The sequence below is a fragment of the Heterocephalus glaber genome, unplaced genomic scaffold, assembly GCF_053883595.1.
Source record: "Heterocephalus glaber isolate CG9 unplaced genomic scaffold, H.glaber_assembly_v1.0 deba00001442, whole genome shotgun sequence".
Taxonomy (NCBI): Eukaryota; Metazoa; Chordata; class Mammalia; order Rodentia; family Bathyergidae; genus Heterocephalus; species Heterocephalus glaber.
Genome location: NW_028258296.1, coordinates 27,667,649 through 27,687,225, shown reverse-complemented (window position 1 = coordinate 27,687,225; position 19,577 = coordinate 27,667,649). Strand labels below are relative to the sequence as shown.

Here is a 19,577-nt window from a genome sequence, read left to right as displayed (position 1 = left end):
CTTTTGCTAGTGGAGGTTATCTATAAGTCTGATATTTTGTTATAATTTTTCTTTTAATTTTAGCTGTAAAAAGATTGAAAATTTAATAATTTTAAAAAACAATTTTAGCTAAAAAATTTTAAAACTCTTGTTGAGGTCTATAAATTTTACCTTTGTTTTTTCTCTTGACCCATAACAGGGGTGAGTCACCAGTGTAGTTAGAAACTGCCAGTAGGGGTCAGCAATTGGAGCCTCGTCTTATATACAGCTTTATTACTGTGGTCTGGATTTCATATATCTTTGGATTGTACTTTTCTACTGGGTGTTCAAGACCAAGTTAAGGTGAGACCTGTATTAATTAAAATTACCTCTTGCTGTCTATCAAGGTCAGTTAAGTCTCCACAGGCATTACTTTTAACCTTGTATAGAGCTTTTCAGCTCCTGTCAGTGTCAGCCATCAGGATGTGTCATGGCCTTGCTTGACCATGTTGCTTTCTGTGAAAGCATGGGAGATTTTTCCCTACAAGTGACATTCCTTTGGCACAGTATTGATTTTTATCTTTTTGGTGTCCAACAGTCTCCCTGTTTAGGAGGTTGGGTGATTTACTAAAGTTGTAGAATTTTGTAGAAAACGTTTTCTCATGTCCTGGGTTGTTTGTAGACCTTGAAGGCCCAGGGCCAAAATATTGGCTGTCTTCTTAGTCCAGTTACCTTTCAAATTCTGGTCTCTAAACTTTAGTTGTTAAACGTCCAGAAGAAAAGATCAGTAACATTAGCATTGCAATGGGAGTAGTGATCTTAACTATTATAATTTTATCTGGATATCAAGCACTTTGAAATATAAAATATAGTTAGAAGACTGTTAAAATACATCAACCTATAAAAGTACCTGTTATCATAAGTAGCTGGAGCATAAGAGGAAGGCAAATACCTGAATCAAAAGAAGGTTATTATTATAAACAATATATTAGAAAAGCTGTACAGTCAGAAAGCATTAATACATTTTGTACACCAAAAAATTAATAATAATTATCACAATTAATATATGAAACCTTATACTCTTTAGTTTGGTACCAAAGCATCTTTTCAGTAAAACCTTGTTGTTTGCACAGAAAATTTAATCTTTTGAAGATGACCAGTGTAAACATATCACAATAACATATTTAGAACTTAACCCTTTGATGACAACCATTGTAAACATATTACAATAACATATTTAAGTAATATTCATTGATGTAAGTCTCTTATAAGGCTATGAAAACTACCAGGTCAGTATGTTGTAAGAGTATGAGTGAGTAGTACTCCATTTTATATTAAAAAAAAAAACCCACATTTTCTTTATCCAGTCTCCAGTTGATGGGCAACTGGGCTATTTCCAGGTTTTAGCTATTACAAACTATGTTGCGATGAACATGGGTGCACATAAACTGCTGTGGCATGATTCTTTTAATTCTTTTGGGAAGATTCCCAGCAGAGGAATAGCTGGGTCAAATGGGACCTCTAATCCTAATTCTTTGAGGTATCTCCATACTGATTTCCACAGTGGTTGTACCAGTCTGCACTCCCACCAACAGTGGTGAAGTGTTCCTTTTTCCCCCACAGCCCTGCCAGCATTTGTTATTGGTTGATTTCATGATAGCAGTCATTTTTTCTGGGGTGAGCTGGAATCTCAGTGTTGTTTTCATTTGCATCTCTCGAATGACCAGTGATGTTGAACATTTTTCATATATTTATTTGCTATTTCTACTTCTTTGTGTGAGAAATGTCTGTTCATTTCAGATGCCCATTTTTGGATTGGTTCTTTAAAATTTGGGAGGTCTGATTTTTTTTAAAGATGGAGTACTACTCAGCCATAAAGAATGAGAAACTAGAGACATTTATAGCTAAATGGATGCACCTTGAGGCGATACTCTTAAGTGAAATGAATAGGACAGACATGTATAAATACCGAAAAGTTTCTGTGGTGTGAGAAACTGAAAGTGTAAATAAGGATCAAAAGGCATAATAGATAATGTGAAATAGGAAGAAAAGGTCCAAATGGGAAGGGGAAGTGGGAGGGGTTGAAAGGAAAGAAGGGAATGGAATTAATATGAGAAAAGGAAAAAATGGAAACAAAGTCTTTGTAAATAGGGAGGGGTGGAAGGGTTGAAGGGAGGGCAGGGGAATGGGGCACAAATAAGAACCAAGATATATTATGTAAAGGTACAAATTTCCAATGATGAATTTCATTATATTGTACACCTAAAATGTACCAATAGAAAACCCCCAAAAAACCCATTTATGCTTAAAAAAAAAAAAAAGAGTATGGAAACTGTTGAGGTCCCCCTAGTGAGCAAAGGCTGGAAAATATTTTCATGCAGCTGCTCCTTTGTTCACCAAGAGGAGTCCAGTTTAGCAGTCTCTCCAAAGCTAAGGGTCTCCATTTAATTACCCTGACAAAGCTTATTTAATAACATATAAAAACCAGATTGTAACAATTAATACATTATTTGTAACCAGTTAAAGTTTTGGAGTTATTATATTTAGACAACAATATGTATTACATCTTTTTAATCTGTTAGCATTTGGGGTGTGGGGGGAAGCATTCCTTTAACTTTAATAACCTTTATAAGCCAATTTAAATTATAGGCAAATATCTTTATTTTTTTTATAAAAATCATTAAAATATTTAATTTTATTAACAGAAAGAATATTTATATTTTTATGACCTTATTTAACCAGTGAATGTCCCAAGTTTTGAAAGTATTAGGCAGTAAGCACATACAAGATGAAAACAGTGTAAACTATACAATAAACTTTATGTACATTTTTTACAAAGTAACACTTTTTTTTTTTTTTTGGTACCTGGGATTGAACTCGGGACCTTGTACTTACAAAGCAGGCACCGGAACCACTGAGCTAATTCCCCAGCCCCAAAGTAACACTTTTAAAAATAGTATAACTGGGGGCCAGGGATTTAGCTCAGTGGTTCTGCCGACTGCCTTGCAAGTGCAAGGACCTGAATTTGATCCCCGGTACCAAAAAAACCCCCCAAAAACCAAAACAAAACAAATAAATAAAATAGTATAACTGGGCACAATAATATGCACTTTAGAGAAATTCACATCAGTAATTGTATAAAGCTCTCTTCTAGGGTCCTTAAAATTTAGGACAAACATTAGCTCTGTAAATAAAGTGTTACTGTGAGAGTCCTGAAAGGCCACTATATATATTTATCTACATATAGATATCACATTGATATTTTCAAGGCCACTAGCTTTACTAATATAATTTTTAGATTAAGTATTCAAGTGTTGAGGTTCTGATGATTACACAAACAAAAAGATAGTGATATAAAGAAGTAACTAGGAAACAAATTTGAGCCTGCATTTATTTACAGGCTCTCGGCATCCTAATTTATACTCTTAAATGGCTGATATTTTCTCACTTCAAAAATAGTAGTATGTCTAAAATAAAATTACTGCAAACAAGCTTGAAGCATGATTCAGATTTGGTACAATTTTCTTAAATTTTTTGTTTTTTAATGCAAACAGTTCATTTGCTATTTATTTTAGTGCATCTGCATTAAGGCTTTGAATTATTTGACCCAAGATTTTACAATATTAAAAATTGGACCCAGGATTTTACAATGTTAAAAATGAATAGATCCACAATCATGATACCTATGCTCAACACCATAAGGAAATGGTAGCAGAGAAATACGTCTTTTTAATCTGTTAGCAACCTGGGGTAGGGGGAAGCATTCCTTTAACTTTAATAACCTTTATCTATAAGCCAATTTAAATTACAGGCAAATATCTTTAAAAAAATTTTTTTGGTAATGGGGATTGAACTCAGGGCCTTGCACTTGCAGGGCAGGTGCGCCACCACTGAGCTAAATCTCTCCCCCCTTCTAATTTTTTTTAAAGGCAAAAATGGGGGAAATATTGTTGAGCTCAAACAAAATAATTGTACAGTTGGACAGACAGACAAACATAAGACAATTTATGACTAGAGTGCACGCACATATATTTAGCCTAATTGAATTATAATATCCTTTTGGAATTTTTAGGTTCATAATTAGAAATAAGACTAGTCAAAACTTTTTGTAAGTCAATTAACAGAGATCTCTTGTAGAACTGGAAAGAATGAAAGCTCTTTATTCCTGTAAATGCAAACCTTTTATAACAAACTTGAAACCAACAAGCAAACATACATATTTCCTTGATAAATCACTTCTGCACACCTTCTCCATGTACCTAGGCCTTCTGGTCTTGTATATCTCTCTTTGTCCTTTTAACAAGACAAACATACAAAAATCCTTTCATATCAAAAGTATACCTCTTTTACTTACAGCCTTCTTAATATTTTTCTTCTGTCTCACTATAAACCTTCTATAACAAACTCAGCTTCAGCTGTTAAAATTTTAAAGTGTCCCTTTTTTCCCCCTCCGTTCTCAGATTGTTACATTTTAAAATTTAACTGGCTGCCAATAGAACAGTAGTAACCTTGAGTTTTTCATCAACAAAGTACAGAAAAGAGGAAGTTAACGCTATAATTACAATTCAAGAATTTGCAGTGCACAAGATGTGTTTTAAGCATACCAATTAAACATTAACTCGAATTGAAACAAATACATTCATCAATTAGCTAAAATTTGTAATTTAATTTCTCTTGTAAAATCTCTATGTCTGGTAGAGCACAGTAGCATTTTCTCTGCCTTGGTTTTGGATTCCAGACCTTTGCAGGCAGCATCAGGCTGATAACACAGCGCTGGCCTTGGGGCTCTTAAAGCCAGGAGTATTTTTTCTCACTATTTTGCTTTATGCTCTTCAGAACTTTCCTAGCTGTTTTCAACCCATTACTCATTTTCTCATTTTACTTCTTTCCAAGCTGGGTGCAAGCCGTGCTCAACCCTTTCTGAGTCTGACCGTGGCACCCAGCCCGGGTGTGCTAAGGCTAAGCAGTTCTCATGCTTTTGCCCCCACCTCCTCTGCACCTGTGGTCTTAGCAACTCAAGGAGAGGGGGAGACAGCTTGACCTCCTCCAGAGGGGAGCACTGCAGTTTGTCTGTAACAATGTCACATTTTCTGAGAGAGGCAAGTCCACAGTGTGAAAGAGGGCACATTTGGCAAGCAATTGTTCTAAGACCAAAACTTAAACAGTTCTTGTCAGTGACTGCCGCAGAGCAGAAGCTTGAGTGGCTCTCAGGCTCGGTTGTTCGGGCTGCAAAATAGAGTCCACAAGGCTTCAAGTTGTCAAGGTCTCAGTTAAAATCTCAAGGGAGATAACTTTTCTTCTTTGTTGAGCTGTCTGGATGTTATTTTTGAAACACTCCCTATGTTCTATATTTAAAGTTCTTGTTTGTGAAAAATGACAATTATGTTTAACTATTTTTTGCAGCATTTATTTCAACACTACAGGCCAGCTTGGGCCAAAAGTGAGTTTGTATATTTAATTATTTTTTGCAGCATTTATTTCAATACTGCAGGCCAGCTTGGGCCAAAAGTGATTGCCCCATGTTTTAGTCCCAGCTGACTGACTACCTTTACTACCTGACGACCTTTAGCACCTACCTCTTTTTTTCTGGGATGTTGTGCTTGTGCTTGACCTTGATTCAAGTTGCACTGTGTCATGGATTCTTTTCTTTTTTCCTTTTTATTCTGAGTAGCCTCACTGAGCAGATGATTGCTCATGGGTTGAGCTCCCACAATGGGTGCCAAATTTTGAGACAGGGTCTCACTAAGTTGCTAGGTTGCCCAGGCTGGGCTCAAACTTACGATCCTCCTGCCACAAGCCTTCCATTCTTTTTTATTTTTGGTACCGGGGATTGAACTCAGGACCTTGGGCTTGCGAGGTAGGAGGTGGCACCACTGAGCTACATCCCCGGCCCATTTTGCATACAAGCCTTCCAGAGTGCTGGGATTATAGGCATGTGCCACCACACCTGACTCACCTCCTTTTTTTTGGTCACTTGTACTTTGGAGTTTTTTGTCTTTTGGGGTTTTTTTTTTTTGGCACTGGGGATTGAACCAGGACCATGCACTTCCCAGGCAGGCATGGTGCCACTGAGTAAATCCCTGGCCCCTGGAGTTACATTTTCTTTTTCTTTCTGGTACCAGGGATTGAACTCAGGACCTTGTGCTTGCCAGGCAGGTGCTGCACTCCTGGAGTTATATTTAGTGAATATACTACAATTTGAGCATTTATTTTTCTAGACACATGGATTGTATCAGGGTTTTGGCTATTATGAATAAAGTATGAACTTGCAACTAGGAAGTATTTTCTAGGCATATATTTTCTTTTCATGTGCTGGGCTATATAGAAGTGAATCTTAACTTTACAAAGAATTGCCATTGAGTTTTTTCAGAGTCATCAGACCACTTTATACTTTTGATAGTCATTTGTGAGAGTTACAATACCTCCCATACTGGCCAATTTTTGGTATGGTCAGTCCTTAGAATTGTGACCATACTAATATGTACTTAGTATGTTTCTTTGTTTTGATTGTTATTTTCAAGTACTAGGGATAAAAACCAGAGCCTTCACATTGAGCTACATTTCCAATCCTTTTTTACTGCTGTTTGAACCCAGGCTGGGCTCAAACTAGTTATCCTCCTGCTTCAGCCTCTGAGAATGATGAGATTACAGGTATGTGCTGCCACCCCTGTCATCTTAGTGTGGTTTTAACTTGCATTAAGTGATGACATGCATCACTTAAACAAGTTCAACATTTTTCAGGTATTTAAGTGACCATTTGACTTAATGGTTTATTTTTGGAAAAGTGTCAGTTTACATCTTTCATTATTTATTTGTTTATTGTTGTGCTTGGAATTGAATCTGAGGTCTTATGCATGCTAGCTAGGGTCTTTTTAAAAGTATAGTGCTTGCTTTCTTAATTATTGATTTTAAGAGTTCTTCATATATTTTGGATATCAGTCTTTATTCAGATAAATGTATTAATGTTTTTTTCTCAGTCTGTGGCTTTTTTTTTTCTTTTTTTTTTTGAGACAAGGCCTTGCCACGTAATCCATGCCTACCTTAAACTCCCAATCTTTCTGCCCCAGCTTCCTGATTTCTGGGGTTACAAATATCCACCATCATGTCCAGCTTATCTTTCATTTTCTTAATGTTACCTTTTGAAGAGCAAAGATTTAAGGTTCTCATAAAGCTCAATTATTTAGTCACTTTTTTCATTTGTTTAGTGTTTCTTTGTGTCCCATTAATCAATTTCTGCCTACCCCAACGTTGTGAAGAGGATTTCTTATGTTTTGTTTAGGAGACTTACAGTTTTAGCTCTTACATTTAGGCTTATCATCAATTTTGAGTAATATTTGTATATGATGTGAGATAAGGCAGGGACAATATCATTAAATAATATAATATCTTCATTTGGAGTAATATTTCATTTGTAAGCATTTCTTACAGCTTTGTATAATTTAGTATATGATTTCAGTGTTCTTTGTCTGTGAATTGCTTTAACTTTCTCTAATCCAACCATGAATTTATTTGACATTCTTGATTATCCTAAAAGTTGCAGTTCAGCAATCTGAGCGCCTGACACTCTTTGTCTGTACATCTGCTATACTTCAAACTTAGGCTTGACTTAGTAAATACCATTATTTTTTTTGAAATGCATGTCTGTTGGTGGCCTTTTAACTATTTAGCGTATCATAAGCACCCAGTAAATAAGTATGTAAAGAATTTAGGTTCGGGGACCGGGGATTTAGCTCAGTGGTTCTGGTGCCTGCCTTGCAAGCACAAGGTCCCGAGTTCGATCCCTGGTACCAAAAAAAAAAAAAAATGGCTCCTAAGAATTTAGGTTCATATCATTTCAGTAAAGTTTATTTCTCTTCCTCATTTAGAATTCTTTAGAATCATATAGAAAATTATTTACCTAGATACACAAATTTTTCCATAAGAAAAACCATGAGCTTTAGTAATATATATAAAAAACTAAAGTAAAACATCATAGTTATTTTCTCAAATAAAAATATAGTAATTAGTTGATGTTTGTTTCTTTAATAATTTTTTATGTTTCTGGCTATATTGAGGAAATTTTGTTAAACTATTTTACCATGAAGATACATTAAACTTTCCCTAATTAAGGATATAATTTATTTGTTCAATTTATATTATGGTGTTATTCAATATGACATATCTGGAATTTGGAGGGTTTTTAAAATATGGGATTATGATTTTATTTCAGTTCAATAAATTGTTAATATATTTTGCTCTGAATTAACTTATAACATGTAAGTTATAAATCTGGCTCTGAAAGGATGGTTCAGTAATCTGCAATATAGGATTTGACTTACTTTTTTTCTCAGTTTTTGTATTTTATAAATTAGTATTGAGAACATTTTTTGTACTTTAAAGGAGCTGACATTTTTGAAGGAGTAACTGGAAGCGAGTAGTAGCCATGTTAAACAAGTAGCTGTTTTAGGACCCTTATTTTTATTTATTTATTTGGGGGGGGGCGGGGACCAGGGAGCAAACTCAGGACCTTGTGCTTGTGAGGCAGGCACAGGGCTGGTGAGCTAAATCCTAAGCCCCAGGACCCTTATTTTTTGAATGATTTATAGTCTATATCTTTATAGTGGTAGAGACACATTTTCTAACCTTCCTTTGTAGCCTGCACATATGTGAAAGAAATAAAAGATTTAGTGTTTTGTTGAGTTGGGGGATAGATCTTTGAAATTATTTTAACCTATTTTTCTTTAGAGATGAGGCCTAAAATGAGGTTTCAGACTCAAAAGTCAACAGGAATCTCAAGAGTGAAGAGATCCTAGTTTCACATTTCAAGCTCACACTGATAAATAGCAGCTGTTATTTGGCCAGAGTTTTGGAGGATTATGAAGATGGAGAAAATTGGAGTCCTTCCTCATCTAAAGGAAGAAGCTCCTGTTTAGCTGTACTCTGTTGTTACTGTGCAGGAATATGGGCTTGGTTTCAGACCACCTTTTTATTTTTCAAGAAAATATAGAATTATAACTAGAGTATGTATGTGTATTCATTTTGTTTGGGCAGATAAGTTATGTGTATATGAAGCATTTTTTTTTTTTTAACAAGGAATTTGGTTAATTTCTCTGGCTCTGCCTTATTAAGCTCTGGTCACATTATAAACATAATAGGAGAATTACTAATTCCATAGAATTTGTTGTATCTCCTCCAACTATATGTTCTTTTTTTCCTGAAGCCCATCCAATCACTCTTTTCACCAGATTTCATCTAATTTTTAAAAAAATTTTTTTAAAGAGACCTTACTGTATTGCCCAGGCTGGTCTTGAACTCTTAGGTTCATGGGATCCTTTTGCCTCAGCCTCCTGAGTAGCTGCGACTGTAGTCTGGAGCCACTGTGCCTGGCTTTCTAATTTGAATTTTATTTTATTTTTTTGGTACCAGGGATCAAACTCAGGTCCTTGCACTTGCTAGGCAAGCAGTGGAACCACTGAGCTAAATTCCTGGCCCTCTAATTTGAATTTTTAATGGAAATGAAATTATAATGGGGTAATAGCACTAAAATGTTTGACATAATTTGCTACTTCAAATTTTGAAACTGCTATACATAGGAGAAAAAATAGAGCCAATCAAAAAAAAATCGTCAAAATAAAACATTATTAAAGCTATTTCTTAAAACAATGGCTAAATTATGGTAGTGAAGCTCCAGGTATCATCACTACTTTATTATCAGTGTCAGATGAGATCTTGAGCAATTTTTAATTATGTTTTAGATTGTTAGAGACGGATAGTAAGTCTTTAAGATCTGTAAATGGGTCAAGAAGAAACAGTGGCTCCTCTCTTGTATCAAGTTCATCAGCTTCCAGCAATCTCAGCCATCTTGAAGAAGATTCTTGGATTCTTTGGGGAAGAATTGTTAATGAATGGGAAGATGTGCGTAAAAAGAAGGAAAAGCAAGTTAAGGTATTCATATTCTTTATTTTGAAATTCTTCCTCTTATCCGAGGGTATCAGGCATAGGTTAATAGAGGATTAGAATAAACAAACATTGTAGTAATTTCCAAGCTGTGTAATGAGAAATCGTCTGTTTTCAATTTTTGTGTCCCATAAACGTTCTGATTTATAGGAATTAGTTGTTATGGAGGTCCTGGAAATGTAAAAATGTATAGCTGAAAATTATTTTAGAAATTAAATTCTCTGGTTTGTAGATGTAGAAATACAGTTGTGACCTCCTACATCCTTGAATTATCAGTGTTTTACTTTTTTGCCTTCAACAGCCCTTTAAAATGTGATGAGCTTGGTGTCAGCATTCACAATTCTACAGACAATTAAGTCCTTAATACCTGTAGAGGCCCATTCTTAATGAAATGACAGGAAGTTATTCATGGCTTTGTACTGTTCTTACCAGCATAGGATATATAAAAGGACCAAATCATAGATGTGGTTAAAAAGCTTCCTAGTTTAATTAAAAAAAGAAAGTAAGAAAGAAAATTTTCTTAGTCTATTATAAAACTAGCTTTATGAATTACAAATTTGATAAAAATTTCCACTTCATTCCAGTATCCCCCAGTAAATCTTTGACTTGTAAAGTATGAGACATAAATGGTTCATTTAAAAATTTTTATTTTATTTTTATTTTTTAGGATCTTGTTCGTAAAGGGATACCCCACCACTTTAGAGCAATAGTTTGGCAACTTTTATGCAGTGCACAAAGTATGCCAATTAAGGATCAGTATTCAGAACTCCTGAAAATGACCTCACCTTGTGAAAAATTGATCAGAAGGGACATTGCTAGAACTTACCCTGAACATAATTTTTTTAAAGAAAAAGATAGCCTTGGACAGGAGGTTTTATTTAATGTAATGAAGGTAAGTTCAATTTATCCATTTTAAAAAATGAAATTAATTTTCAAAAGGTTGAAATTATACATCTCCCATGATGAAGTGTGAACTCCCACTACAATAATCAATTGCTTTGAAAATAAAATTAATTTTTTAGCTTAATTTTTTGCTTTAATTTAGATGCTACATTATTGTCCAGTTTGGAGAACTTATTAGAAAATTTATTACATTATTCAGCGTTAGCTGACAGGAATAAAATAACTTACTAATCACATAACATAGAGAGGTCCTATGAAAATGAAATTCACTTTCTGTGAGGTTCACCTGGGCTCCTGTCATGGTTGTATTTATACAGCCAGCAAGTTGTTCTGCTTGGAATGGCCAAGTGTTAGTAATAATGCTTAAACACTTGAAAGGTTTGCCATTCTGATTTTCCTTCAATATTACTTTTTCTTTTTCCATAGTTTTTTTTCTTCATTATCTCTGTGAAATACTGATTTCTTGTTAAATCATTTCAATTTTGCCAGTGTTTTGCCTTAACCTTGCTCTAGTTTTATCTTTATCAGATAAAAATTTTACTTGATTTTAAAGCTTTGCTGTATTATAAATTTTTTTATTGTGTGTAGGAGCTGCCACTTCATAATTGGGAAATTGTCAAAAGGAAATTTTATGTAATAAAACATTTGCTTTTGCTTTTTTTTTCTGGTACTGGGAATTGAACTCAGGACCTTACGCTTGCCATGCTGGTGCAGTACCACTGAGCTACATCCCTGGCCCTAAAACATTTGCTTTTAAAAATAGGATAACATATGTAATAAGTAAGCAAGAGCTTTTTAAAAAAATAAATGGACTTTTAATCTATTTGTCTCACCAATTTAGATTTTTGGAGAAGGAAGGTATAATATATAATAATGAAGTATTTTGAACACCATTTTTTACTTTTTAGGCATATTCTTTAGTGGATCGTGAGGTTGGTTACTGTCAAGGAAGTGCTTTTATAGTTGGCTTATTGCTTATGCAGGTAAGTTAATACAGGTATTAAGTGTCTTAAGTTCTTTATTAAGGTTGGAATGGGGAATTTTATTTATTTATTTTTTAATAAATTTTATTTTATCCCTTTTTCCCTCTCAAGCCCCCTCCCCTCCCTATGTACAAAAGCTTTGTTTCCATTTTTTCCTTCTATTTTCACTTTTTTCCTTGTTCTTTCCTTCCATTCTCCCTCCCTCTGCCCTTGTTTCCCTTCCCATTTTAGAGCAGAGAATTTTTAAAATCATCTTTATTTTTATTAAGAATAAGTAGATATTGGGTATTTTTCCACAGACGTAACTTGAGTAGTAATTTTTTAGTTTGCATTTTGAAAGGGGAAGATGTGGAAATGACTTAAAATCATAGTAGTTTGTCACTAAGTGAAATTTCAACTTTTTTATTTTGTGATGCTGGAGATTGAACCCAGAGCCTTGCACACTACAACACTAAGTCATACCTCTAGCCTCTCAACTTCTTGGTATATACAACTGTACCATAATATTCTACTAAAGCCTCTATCTACCTTTAAATCTTATTTGTTAACATTTAATGGGAAGTAGTCTTTTCCCCAGCCAATGAGGACATGATTAAAGTGTTAGTATGAAAATCCTATTTATGTTGTATAATGTCTTTGGAAATTTACATAGGAATTTTATATGTCATAGAGTGACAATTTGTTGTGTATATTTGCTATAAGATCTAATATAGTGGTACTTAGCTGCTTTTACTGCCTCAGGGATATTATAACATTGGCCATGACTTACTTGGAAATGGGTTTGGGTGGGATGTTTTGAGAACTGAGGGGCTGGAAGGGAAATTTAGCTTTTTATAGTCTCAGAATTTTAGTCCTGAAAATGAACTTTGGGGATAACTTGATTTGAATCATGTAGGCTGGATTTTGGATCTCAGTTCTGCACTATCTCTGTGAATTTAGGCTAGATTATTTAACCTCTCTCTGACTCTCAGTGTTATCTATATTCAGACTCATTGTGAGGCTTATATGAAATAATATATAGCATGGTGTTTGGCACATAGTAGACATGCAATGAAAGTTCAGTGACTTGCCCAAGATAATGCATCTTGGTAGATAAAAGAGGGATAGGATTCAGAAACTCATGTTCCTTAATACTTCAATTTCTCAACTATTCAGTTTTCCTGAGTTTTGAAGCTCTGTAAGTGTAATGTACACACACAGCTGTGTTGTGGTGTTGAGGATTGAACCCAGGGCCTTGGGCATGTGATTTACCAGTGCTGTACCATGCTAGACTCCAGCCTCCATACATCTTTTCTGAATAGCATAAATCTGATGTCAGAGACACTGGTTTATAATGAAAGTGCCTAATTTTTACTTTGTGTTATAAGAACTAGTGGTTGTTGTAGTATATTGTTCTTTTGTTTTGTTTTTTGAGAAAGGGTCTCACTATGTAATTGAGGCTGACCTCGAACTCACAGTGATCCTCCTGCCTCAGCCTCCTGAGAATAACCTGTAGCGTCATCTCTACTGGACAAATAAAGGATAGTTTTTCCCTACTTTGGTGAATCTGACAACACCCGCCCTGGCTCTCTTAGGTACCCTCAGCACCTATTAGACATTCCTTCAAGATGCTGCAGGCAGTTGTGGAGTGATATTTATTTCAAGGAGCATCAGCACCACCATTAAATTCATCAGTGGCATTTCAGTGATTGACTGACTTGGCTTGTATCATCAGTGACAGGAATACCACCATATTAATCTCTCTTTTTTTCATATTAATCTCTAAATAGCCCAGGATCATGTGGTAGAAAGGGTGATGGAACCATATTCAAAAGACCCCCCTTTTTCTAAAGTTTATGCTCTTATATCCCATGCTGTATTGTCTCCCACAACTTTAGCAGTGTAACTCAGTCTGAATAAATTTACAAAGTTAGTATATATTGTATAAAAATGATTAAAAGTGTTAGATATGTTTATATCCCTTCTATAAAATTAGGTATTTTTATTCCCATTAGAGCTTTACAAGAGACATGGATTTTTTTTATCAGCTTTATGTTATAGGCAAAATATGTAGCAGCGGATTGCTCTAGGCCTTGGTTGTCATGATTATACTTTATAATAGGAAAGAGTAACTATAAAACAGCAAGTGGTTGTTCTTCATATTTATGTATATCACTTTGCCCTTTTGTCAAGCCACCTACCTTATTTTTAAAACATCACCATTAAAAAACCCTCCCCCTGTTCTTCGATTAATATTCTTGGACAGGGGAGAAGAAATGAAACTTTTTGGTACATAAGAAATTCTTGAAAGACATAAAAGGGAGATTAATTGATTCATTCCCACTGTGACTGGATGCAGGGGAAGAGGAAGGTAGTGGTAGGAGATGAGGTTGGTAGTATGAGATCACATCACAGGAGATTTTGTAAGAATTTGGGTTTTGTTGAAGATGTAGAAAGCCACCAGGATATTTTGATCAATGACATGAAATGTTCTTCTAATTATGCTTTGAATGGGTCACTGGCAGTATTATGCTGTACAGAGAAGGGCTTTGGGGAGGGAAGTACAAGAGAGGCAGCAGAGTGACCAACAAGGAAGCACTTGCAATAGTTCAGGCAATAGACTACCCCCTCTTTGGTGGCTTTGATTAGGTCTTTGGAGTGAGAAGGTATTGATTCCTGAAATTGAATATAGAGCCAAAAGAATTTGGTTATATATTGGATGTGAAGTAAAAGAGAAAGGAATCAGTAATGACTCTGTAAGATTTTTGAGGAAAAGTTTGGGGCAGCAAAGAATGGCAGAGAAGGAAGTGAGGTGTGAAGTTTGAGATGTCTATTGGACATCCACATGGACATGTTAAGTGAGCATGTGGAACCTTTCAGTTTTTTTGTTTTGTTTTGTTTTTCTGAGACATTATCTTGCTATGTAGTTTAGACTGATCTTGAACTCACTATATATCTCACTATATATCCCAGACTAGCCTCAAACTTGTGGTAATCCACCATACCCAGCTATTAAGTGGGCAATTGGAAAAATGAGACAGCAATTAGGGAAAAATCTAGGTGCAAGTAGAGGTGGTAGATATGGTGGTATACAAGTGGGGGAAATTTTCCTCTGATTGCTTCTGTCTTTTTAAAATTGAAATAGTAACTTACTAAGATCATTAGTTTAGAATTGAATGGAGAATGCTGGGCGTGGTGACAAATGCCTGTAATCCCAGCACTCAGGAGGCTGAGGCAGAATCTGCATGAGTTCAAGGCAGCCTAGGCTACGTAGTGAGTTCAAGGCCAGCCTGAACTACATAGCAAGATCCTGTCTCAAAAACAAACAAAAGACTTGGGTGTGTTAGAATTTGAGCAAGTCAGGACTGAGTCAGGTGTGGTGGTACAAGCCTATAATCCTAGCTACTTGGGAGACTGAGGCAGGAGGATCACAACAAGTTCTAGGCAACACTAGGCAATTTAGTGAGACCCTATCTCAAAATAAAAAGTGAAATGGACTGGGAATATAGCTCAATGGTAGAGTTAAAATGTGAGTTCACTTCCCAGTATCATGTACCCACAAACACAAAACTCAGGACTGAGAAGAAAGTTTAAAGTGAGAATGATTGAATTTGGGAAATAACATATACTAGACAGTATTAAAGATCCACTGAAATTGGTGGTCTTGAATTAAAAGTGAAACCAGCCGGGATGGTTAAGTTCTTTTGTTCTTGTTTTTCCCCTGCCACTTTGTACTGCTTTAATGTAGGTGTAGGGTTGAATTTATCTAAGGATGGAGTTTTGCCAGTTAGAATTGTAACAGAGAGGAAAGGAAGGAAGGAAGGAAGAGAGAGACAGAGAAAAATAAAAGTAATTGTAAATTTCAGTAAGTGAATAAATACAACACTAAGCCACAAAGTGAGCACAGCAGGTTGGGAAGAGAAAAAGGGTAGTAGGTCTGGTAAAGAAAGGGTTCAGTAATTTGTCCAAGGTCATTAGCTATTGAGTGAAAAAACTGAGAGTTCAATCTTTGTGGTTCTAGAGCCTGAGCTAGTAATAACAGCCCAACAGGCTCATTGAAAGAAAGGAAATCAAAGATGTACTAGGCCAGGGAAATAGTTAAGGAGTTGGTTGGGGGTGTCATGGGTGGTGGCCTAGATTTTGAATGCTGGAGAAAAAAAAAGAGCAAATGAGAGTATTTCAGAGAGCAGGGGAGGTTAATGGTGTGGAAGTGCCTTTAGGGTTCAAGGAGGGACATATACCTTGCTAACCATTGGCTCCTTCCAATGCTATGGGTGAAAAAGTAACTACCTAAAAGGGGAGGGGCCACATTTTAGCTACAGGAAGAGAATATTTGGAAAAGAGATTGAGTATATAGGTAGAAGATTGGAAATGGGATCAGATTGGCAGAATAGTAAAACCATATAGGGTTGGGAGGTCTGGGATCTTGGGCTAGGGGGTGACATAAAACATTGGGGCTGGAGGGATTCATAACATTTATTTATTTATTTATTTATTTATTTTGGCTTAAATTCTTTTATTGGTACATTTTAGGAATTCAGTACATTTACATTTATCATTGGGTGCTTGTACCTGTACATGATGTATCTTGGTTCTTATTTTTTCCCCATTCCCTGTGCTCCCTTCCCTATTTACATATACTTTGTTTCCATTTTTTCCTTTTCTCATAATTTTTCCTTTCTCTTCTTTCCTTTCCCCTTCCCCTCCTGCTCCCTCTACCCCTTTGGACCTTTTCTTCCTATTTCAAATTATCAATTTGTTGTAATCATTTTAATCCTTATTTACACTTTCAGTTTCTCACACTAGAGAAACTATTCAGTATTTACACACGTGCGTCCTATTTATTTCACTTAAGAGTATGTCCTCAGTATGCATCCATTTAGCTATAAATGTCTCTAGTTTCTCATTCTTTATGGCTGAGTAGTACTCCATTTTATAAAAAAACCACATAGGATTTATAAGGATGGTCTCCAAGGCAGAATTGTGGCTGTATTGGTTGGAAAGAAAGAAGTGTAACTCCTGACTTCTGTTCACAGCTGTGTTGAGGGCAGGAATAATGTATTGTCATTTGCAACAGCTTCAGTAAGAATCCTAGAGACCGTTTGGGGGTATTGTAATTGGTATTTTTAAATCCCAATTAAAGATAATCTGAAGACTTATTTTGTAAATTCTTTTAACAGTTAATGTTATAGCATATCACCTCTCAGAATCCTCAAGACTTTTCATCTTAAGGTGAAAGTCAGAAACCATAGTGTGGCCTCTAAAGCCTATATGTTTTGGTTGCCTGTTACTTCTCCTCCACAACTTAACCTCTACTCATAACACAGTTACTACTTTTTGTTTGTTAGGCAGTACAAATTTAATCTGATTTAATTATTTTTTCATTCTTTTGTTTGGCATCTACTAAGGAATTCTTGCATAGATTTTAGTTTCTTCAAGGGGGTAATATGACTTCCAGTCATCCTATTTGCTGTTCCTTGAGTGAGCCAGGATGATTCCATCTTAGGGCCTTTATACTCTTCTGTCTTCTAGGACTGTCTTTCTCTCAGATGCTCCCTCACTTTCTTCAGAATTTTGCTCACATGTTACCTTATAAAGGGACCTTCTCTGACCTACAAATATAGCAGTGTGTTTCCCCAGCACTGCCTTTTATTCGACTTATTTTTCCATAGCACTTATTGCCATCTAACATATATATATAAAACTTGATTTATTCTGCATATTGTCTGTTTCCCCCTGTATAAATTGCAAGTTCCTTGAAAAATAGAGATAATGGTATTTTTGTTCACTGATACATATATCCTGGAAAAAGAAAAATACCTGATTCTAAATAAGTATTTGTTAGGTGAATTGATGAATCAGACAAGTTGAAGAAGTTAGTCTCTGAGGTTGTAAGACTTGTCTGACTTTTCATTCTCAGAATGGGAGCCTTGAACCTCCTGACTCTTGGTCAGTTGCTCTTGACATTGCATCATGTGGCCATTCAAAGTAATGTTTATGGTTATATAGATACTTGGTTTAAATATAATTTGGTTTATTTGTGTATCACAGAACAGTTACTTTTTTCTTTTAATGCAGATGCCAGAAGAAGAAGCTTTCTGTGTATTTGTTAAATTAATGCAAGATTATAGACTTCGTGAACTTTTTAAACCAAGTATGGCAGAATTGGGCCTTTGTATGTACCAGTTTGAATGCATGATACAGGTAAAAGTGCAGTTTTATATTTTTGTCATCTTGATCTGAGTGACATCTTAGTAAATTTAATGTTAGAAACATTAAAGCAGTTGAGAAAGATCAATGCTCTAATCATATGATCATTTGCTGGTCAGTTAACACATGACTGGGCCTACTTCCAAGTGAGGTGCTATCTGGAGGTAAAATACATCTGGAACTTAGCTGCAGTTTTCTTATTCAAACTTTAAGCATTTTTTCCAAATGTACCATAACTTATTGTTTGCACACATGAGTTTCCTTATATCCTGTTATATCCCATTACTGTCTAGTAATCTAGTCTGAACCCTGAATATAGGGCCTTTATGACATTATAACATTGGTGTCAATCAGTTCATTTACTTCATGACTGACTGTAATGTCTCTTTCAGCCCTCTCCTTTGCTTTTCTTTTTTATCTGTTTTTTGCTAGTGTGTAGTATTTTTCCCCATATTTCTATCATTTTATGTTTATAGTTTAAGAGTCAAATGTCTCGTGACTACGTGAGGATGGAGAAAAGAGAAGTAGAATCAAACTCAAGTGAAAATATCTTAGAAATATATTACCTTTCTGGAATTTATTTTTATACAATATAAACAATTTTAACACATTTTCCTATAATACAAAGGTACACATATTCTCATTGGAGTGTCCTTTCCCTGGTAGCCTTACCTACAGGAATTATGCAATCCTTTATCTTTTGTGGTGGTAAGGATGGAATATGTAAGACATTTTCTCATTTTTAATAAAACATTAATCTTTTTCTGAAATAGCTTGTTTTTAATCAATCTTGAACATTCTTGGTATATTTACAGTTACTGTATTTCTTGTTTTGAGTTACCAAAGTACCTGTATGTTGCATATTTTTCCTATCCATAGGAAGGAAAGAATAGATGATTGGGGTAGATAGCACCTGAAAGTATTTCAGCATAGCATTTCTTTTCTTTAAATTTTTTGGGAAATACCATTTACATAGCCAGATGTGGTGGTGCATGCCTGTAATCCCAGTACTCAGAAGGCTGAGGCAGGAGGATTGCCTTGAGTTTGAGGCCAGCCTAGGCTGCATAGTGAGTTCAAGGCCAGCCTGAACTGCATAGCAAGATCCTGTCTCAAAATAAAGAAAGAAAAGGGCCTGGGGAATTTAGCTCAGTGGTTTTGCTTCCTGCTGCGAAGCTGCAAGGACCCGAGTTTGATCCCCGGTACCAAAAAAAGAAAGAGAGAGAGAGAGAGAGAGAGAGAGAGAGAGAGAGAAATTTGGTTTACAGAAAAGGAACATCAGATAACTGTGTACCCACCAAGATTAAACAAATATAAACATTATATCACATGGCCACTCAATGGTGTTTATAGTTAGATGGGTACTGGCTTAAATATAATGTGGCTATAAGTCAGTTTTTTATATTAATCAGATATTATAGGTATACTGTACTCAAAATTCCAAGTCTACATCCTTACCTTCTCTTACCAGATAATAGCCACTATCCTGAATATGTCAATTTCTATATCTGAGATTTTTGGTGTTACACTTGATCTTATCTTCCCCTCCCCTCTTTTTTATTTTTTTAATTTTTTTGGTACTGGGGATTGAACTTGGGTCCTTGTGCTTGT

The 19,577-nt window shown here is 35.3% G+C and overlaps 1 protein-coding gene across 9 annotated transcripts in view; it reads left to right on the top strand.

Moving 5' to 3' along the window:
- Evi5 (ecotropic viral integration site 5) overlaps positions 1-19,577 on the top strand; it is a 230,081-nt gene that overhangs the window by 62,297 nt on the left and 148,207 nt on the right. For all 9 annotated transcript variants that reach the window (XM_021255368.2, XM_004841266.4, XM_087213125.1 and 6 more), the window contains 4 exons: positions 9,693-9,882; positions 10,562-10,786; positions 11,706-11,780; positions 17,838-17,963. In XM_021255368.2, coding sequence (XP_021111027.1) covers positions 9,693-9,882; positions 10,562-10,786; positions 11,706-11,780; positions 17,838-17,963 — 616 coding nt within the window. The remainder of the gene's footprint in view (positions 1-9,692; positions 9,883-10,561; positions 10,787-11,705; positions 11,781-17,837; positions 17,964-19,577) is intronic.